The 6,737-nt window shown below is 50.8% G+C and overlaps 1 protein-coding gene across 1 annotated transcript; it reads right to left on the bottom strand.

Moving 5' to 3' along the window:
• Positions 1-375: 375 nt before the first annotated feature.
• Positions 376-1,235, bottom strand: LOC123124676 (dirigent protein 2). The gene has a single exon (XM_044545256.1). The coding sequence runs from the start codon at positions 1,165-1,167 to the stop codon at positions 670-672; it is 498 nt and encodes a 165-aa protein (XP_044401191.1). The 5' UTR covers positions 1,168-1,235; the 3' UTR covers positions 376-669.
• Between the last annotated feature and the right edge of the window lie 5,502 nt (positions 1,236-6,737).

Here is a 6,737-nt window from a genome sequence, read left to right as displayed (position 1 = left end):
CACTGACATGACGATAACCCCACTGACACGACGATAACCCCACAGGAAGGTGGCCCCAGGAACGTCCACTACCCACCCCAAGGAATAGAAATAGGTTCCACAATCATGTCACCGAGTTGTGGATCCTCGAGGAAAACCAGCCGGGGGCGGGGCAGCCACGGAGATGGCGGGAAGCGTGCCTAGGAGACATCGATGTGACGCGCAGGTGAAACGGACAACACGGATGTCACTCTCGCGGCAAAGCCCCAAGGAGGCGGGTACTCACCATCCTTTATACTAGAAGTAATGAGATTTGATTGGATGAAACATGAATTAGAGCAATTATATTAGAATTAAAATTCAAAATAGCAATATTTTTTTGTTTGATTATTATTGTATAGTTGCAAAATATTTATTTGATTCAAACACAAGCAGCATCCACATATGACAGGTGCTCATAATCCGTTGCACTTAGACCAACAAAAATAATGACACTCACCCGCGAAAAAAAAAGAATGACACAATAAAAGAAACACTAAAAACAATATCACAAACATTCACGTAGCGCTTTGTAACACAAGGTGCAACACTGATTTTATTTTGAACGACCACGCGCAACACTTACGTAATGCTGCCACAGGTCACTGACGCATGCACGCTGAATCGGCCGAGTGGGCAGTGGGCAGTGACTCATGGGTTGACGTAGATGTCGAGCTCCAGCAGGTCGGGGCGGACGGTTTTCCACAGCACGTAGCCTTTCGCCATCCGGAACTGCCCTGTGCCGCCGACCACGGCCAGCTCGCGCACCGCCACGCCGGTGTCGTCGCGCCCCATCACGGTCACCGAGCTCCCCGCGTAGGTCCCCGACGTGAGCACCACGTTCATGGTCACCATCAGCTCGAACCCTCCCTTGGAGGAGGCGACGATGTACTGCCCCTGCGCGCGCCCCACGGCGGCCGACGACGCCGACGTGCCCTCCGTCAGCACGTCGTCCATCACCACCGTGTTGCCGAAGTTGCCCCGCGGGCCGCGCACCACCATCATCGCGCTGTCGCCCATCACGTCGTGCATGTACACGTGCAGGTGCGCCGACGCCCCGGCCGCCGGCCGCGGCGCCGCCACCGCCAGGATGACGGCGACGGCTGCGGCGAGCGCGAAGGACGTGGGGTTGAGCTTGAAGCAAGCCATGGCCGGGATGAGTGGAAGACTACAGCGCTTGCTAGTCCGTATCACTGCTGATGCAGCACGTTCGGGTTTGTTGTTTATATACAAAAACAGTAGGATTGCGTCTGTGGTACTGGGGATTTGGGGGTCCATGGTCCCCTGGCTGGCCCTTGATAATGGACATGAGGTGTATTATTTGTCGATCCAATTGCGCTCCTGTGCACGTCAGGTTTTAATTGTCGCATTCCATTATTTACACTTAAATGTAGAACAAAAAATTGGTTGATGCCTCTCAAGAAACAACGGAGAACGTTTGTCTACATTGCATGAACGAAAGAGCGGTTGATGCGTCGGTGCCCATGCATTGCTGGCCGTAGATCAGAATGCAGTTGGGTGAGCTGTCTTGTCAGTATTGTCTCTCATGATCGACTAGATCGAGATCTACGAACAGCCATACATCATTTACATGTTATAATCTCCAACAAAAGGGGTATACATATGATGTGACTGTAACTTGTAAGATGTTCGTGGCATCCAAATGCATGGTACGTACGTAACTGATGGCGAGTACAGTTGCTCCTAATCTATTCAGTAATTTGTCTGGTGATTGCATGTCTTCTTGTCATTTGCCTTCTTTACATGCTATTGTACCATGGGAGGATCGAGTGAACAGACGCATGTGCACAAGGCACGACAGTGACAGTGAGGTGTCGTGCCAAGGGCCCCAAATCTCTGATTTCTGCTGCTGTTTTCTGGATCGAAACAAAGAGCAAGACTAGTGAAAAGATGCCGCAGAAAAAATATACTATACCACTTGTGCTTCATTCTGAACATGTCCACACGACGAAATTGTGGCCATGGACTCGAGCGACACGGGGGAGACCCAGCCGCCGGCCACCGCGAGCCCCACCCCTCCATCCCCCATCGCTGTCATCGGAGGAGGCGACCGGGCTAAGCCCGTGCCGCGGACGGCGGCGGCGGGGCGAGCTCTCTCTCGCGGCGCGGCGTTTTCCCCTCAGATTCAAGGCCGAGGCAGCAGCCGGCCATTGTGTTGGTGCTTTGTTTAGGCGGTGTGTTGCCTGCTCCTCCATGGCGCGGCGGCGCGCCATTGGCTACCCGCGAGGTGCCCTTTCCCGGCGCCCCTACTGCCCTCGATGAGATTCGCGCATCCCTGGGTCGTTGGTCGAGGTGCTGGTGCCTGCCGATCCCTCCGATCTGATCCGGGGTGCCGCGGCGGCGTGGGGCTGCGGGCTCGGCCTGAATTAAGGGGGCGGTCCTAGGGTTCCTCAAGTGACAAGACGAAGATTTGCCTGACGCCTGTCCTCCTTGATCCGGTCGGAGTGTCAGGTTCCGGAAGGCTCTGCCGGTGAACTCCCATGGGCGTGTTATGTCTGTAGATTGCTGGATCGGATGGGATTCGGTCGTGCCCACTGGTTCTCCGTTAAGAAGGGAGCGGTGCGAAGCTCTGCTATCTGTTGTCATCATGGGATATGTTTAACTCTATGGTGAAGTCAGAGGCGAGAATGTCATGGAAGCCGAGATCGGAGGACTAGTAATGGTGACTGGAGCCTTTATGGCGATGAGGAGCTTGTTTGGAGTTTCGGATTTTGTAGCAACGGTATGTAAGTGGGGGCGACAACACATGTGTAGTTCAAAGTCTTACCTCTCAAGGTGAAAATCCAAGGTCTGGCCTTAGTTGGTTGTGCATGGCAATGACCTTGTTGAAGGCATTGTTTTGAGAGCGGAGACTATCTTCAGGGTGAAAATCCAAGATCTACGATCGGGTGACGATGGTGTTTGTGCACTGTTTCCTTCTTTGAGGCGTCGTTTTTGGAGAACTTGGACTTGAGGTGTTGTTTTGGTGGTGGTTGTACTGCTGTTGCAAGGACTGGAACTCTCTAGCGGGGCTTTTTTTTAGATTCTTCTTTTTTGGTTGTGCACATCCATAATGCCATTAGGGCATTGCATTGTTGCATAGGCTGGGTGTAATTGATATCTGTGATATTAATATATTCCCTTTATAAAAAAAGTATTTGGCTCATCACAGCTACTCGCCACTGGAGGACTACATTCTTGTCCGCTCCCGCTACAATGTTTTCATCGTCGATGTTGAAGTATAATGTCCGGCCCTCTCTCATGGTTGGAACTTTTGAATGAGTTGGCTAGAACATTAGTTTAACATGGTATCTGAACCAGGAGGTCTTGAGTAATACTCTGCCAACGTAGTATTAAAAAAGGATTTTGCGGCCTACATAAATCTCATGTCTAAAGACTAAATAAGCCTAGATGTGAGGGGGTGTTAAGTACATTGTCTGGCTCTCTCCATCACTCCGGACCTTTGGATGAGTTGGTTGCGGCCTGCCCCACTTTCGCTGCCAACATCATAATCTCCAAAGAAGCATAGACGTGAGGGGGAGTCTTGGAGTATAATGTTCAACCCTCTCCCATAGCTTGAGCTTATGAGTGAACTGGTTAGGTACATAAACTTGCAACCAAGAGGTTTAGGGTTCAAAACCCAGTAAACACAATAAATAATTGGGGCTTGCCCGGCTTTCGCTGCCCACGTCATACACTCCAAAGGAGCATAGACGTGAGGGGGAGTGTTGAAGTATAATGCCATGCCCTCTCTCATAGATTGAGCTTTTGGATGAACTGGCTGGCGCGTGCATTTGTACATGGTATTAGAACCAAAAGGTCTTTAGTTCAAGACACGGCTGGCGTAATTAAATTGCAGCCCACTTTCAGTTCATGTTTAGGCCTCAGGGAGCCACACACAAGGGTGTGTGTTGACGTATAAATGCATAGCCCACCTTTCCCCCATCAGCTTGAACTTTTGGGCGAACTAACTAGTGCGTGCAGTTCTGCACCCGACGTACATGCGTAGGAGTAGGAATTAACGAGCGATATTGACCAAAGCCCATGGAGACGGACTAATAACCCCCAACAACACCTCTCACTCCCCTCGCCGCCGCTGGGCAAAGCCCAAATGGCGGAGGGAATCTTCTCCCCTTCGCTCGGTCCGTGAAGGTTGGCGCGGGATGGCCTAGTCGCGCGGAGGAGCCTTGGGCGGCAGAGCGGCAGCAGGCGCGGGTGGCAGCAACGTTCGCTCGAGGGTGGGCGGCGGCGACATGGGGCGAGTGCTTGTGTGTGGCGGCTATGCACGGGCAATCTCTGGTGGGTGCATGTGGCATCTAGTGGATCCCGATTTGGGGACCTGGCCATGGCGGGTGGCGCGGGGTGATGGCGGTGACCTGACGTGGTTGCCGCATAGGTTGCGGACCAGAGGGCTCGGTTCGGTGCTTGCCCGAAGGTGGCCATCGATAGTCACTGCGTTGTGTCCCCCTAGTCCATCGAGACTGCTTAGAGAGGCACATGCTGGCGCTTTCTACGGTGGAGGCATTGGGTCCGGACCTAGTGGTTGATGCTAGGCTAGGAATAGAAGGAGTGACTTCTGCTTGTACTTGGTTGGCGCGCCGTGACGCAGAGGGTTGGCAGTGGCTCGAACCATAGATGCTGGCCCGCATGGATGGCTCCACAGCTACAGCGGGCACCATGATGGCGACGGTGGGTATCCTTCTTGGTTGTCTGGGCGGCAAGGGGTACGGTGTTGCTGTAGAAGGCTCTGCCTCGCTTCCTATCGTTGGTAGTGGCGGCGCCCATATCCGGAGCTAAAGGCTTATGCTCGTTGCGATTATCATAGATACCTCATGGTGGCATGTATGATCTGCCAAACGAAAGCTTCGCACTTTGATGCCAATGACGCTACAATGCGTGGGTGCCGCTATCCTCTTGAGGCGTGGTTCTCCTCTCTGTGCCAGGGCTTCAAGTGAAAACCCTTGTCTCCCTCGGACTTGGCAGCGACGACGCTTCACATTGTTCAGCCTCCTAAGGGCGCTGTTATGGAAGCTTAGGCGAGGATGTGTTTGGCCGTAGTTTTCAGGCCTGCCCGTGTTAGCTTTCTACAACATAGTTGTGTGCATTTATGCTGATTAGTTATTCTAGGATCTGCTTTCTATGAGGGCCCCCTCATTACCTTGTATCGTTTGGCCATGTACTTTGGTTTGTGTTTTATCTATAAAGCGGGGTGAGAACCTGGTTTGAGTTATTATTTCTCGCACACACTATGATGAGAACTTAAGTTAAGCTAAGAAAATCATTTATCCCCAATTTTGTTTGATATCGTATAGATGGAGTAAATAGAAAAAACCACTACAATCACGATTAGGGTTCAAAAAACAACCGCTCTATTTTTTTTGCTAAAACCTACCAGTATTGCCCCTAATTTTCACAAAAGACACTAGGGACGTAGTTCATCTGTTTTAACCATGTTTATGATGCATGGGACCCATATGTAAGCGTTTACGTGGCATCAAATATACACTCCGTTAGCCTGGAATGTTAAGCTGCAGCGGGTTCACCCGTCGGCGTCTAACACTCTCAAGCTTACTTCTCTCTGGCATTCCATCAAACAGCTCGACTGCAGGTCGTCGACGTTGCCTTTGCCGGTAGCAACACACTGGTCTTGCTTAGAGCATCTCCACTCGTTGGCCCTCTCTAGGGGCTTGAAATAGCGCCGCTTGGGGGTGCGCCGGCGAAAAACTCGGCGTGTGGACGGCCGCCCCAAGGCCGTCCCAGACGCGGGTTTTTAAAAAATCAAACACGACACAAATTTCGGCCAAACGAGGCGATTTCATTGACATTTGTACAAAAAACGGAAAACATAACTAAAACTAAAACAAACGAACTTAAACAAACTACTGCGCCGCCGTTGTCGCCGCCCGCCTTCTACATGCCGAGGAGCCTGTAGAACTTGGTGTAGTCACCGCCGCCGTCGTCGTCACAACCGTCCTGTGTGCCGCCACCGTCCCTGCTGCACCCCTGACCAACGTCGCCGACACATGGGGGTTGGACAGTGATAACCCACAAGTATAGGGAATCGCAACAGTTTTCGAGGGTAGAGTATTCAACCCAAATTTATAGATTCGACACAAAGGGAGCCAAAGAATATTTGAAGGTATTAGCAGCTGAGTTGTCAATTCAACCACACCTGGAGATTAATTATCTGCAACAAAGTGATCAGTAGCAAAGTAGTTTGATAGTTTTGATAGTAGTGACAGCAGCAATGATAACAGTAACAGTGATAGCAGTAATTTGTAGCAAGTGTAACAGTGATGATAGCAGTAGTAACACAGCAAGATCAATATAAATAAATTCGTAGGCATTGGATCGGTGACTTGTTGGATGATATTCATCATGTGACCGTTATAACCTAGGGCGATACGGGACTAGCTCCAATTCATCGATATAATGTAGGCATGTATTCCGTAAATAGTCATACGTGCTTTATTAAAAGAACTTGCATGACATCGTTTGTCCTACCCTCCCGTGCAGCGGGGTCCATATTGGAAACTAAGGAATATTAAGGCCTCCTTTTAATAGAGAACCGAAACAAAGCATTAACAAATAGTGATACATGAACTCCTCAAACTACGGTCATCACCGAGAGTGGGCCCGGTTGTTGTCACTCCGGGGTTGTCGGATCATAAACGTAGTAGGTGACTATAACTTGCAAGATCGGATTTAAAACATGGATA

The sequence above is a fragment of the Triticum aestivum genome, chromosome 5D (assembly GCF_018294505.1).
Source record: "Triticum aestivum cultivar Chinese Spring chromosome 5D, IWGSC CS RefSeq v2.1, whole genome shotgun sequence".
Taxonomy (NCBI): domain Eukaryota; kingdom Viridiplantae; phylum Streptophyta; class Magnoliopsida; order Poales; family Poaceae; genus Triticum; species Triticum aestivum.
The sequence above is the reverse complement of the archived record's forward strand: the minus strand, read 5'-3'. Positions and strand labels throughout refer to the sequence as shown.

Bases quoted from the DNA above. Each gene is read 5' to 3' on its own strand.
- LOC123124676 (XM_044545256.1), bottom strand. From the start codon at position 1,167: ATGGCTTGCTTCAAGCTCAACCCCACGTCCTTCGCGCTCGCCGCAGCC.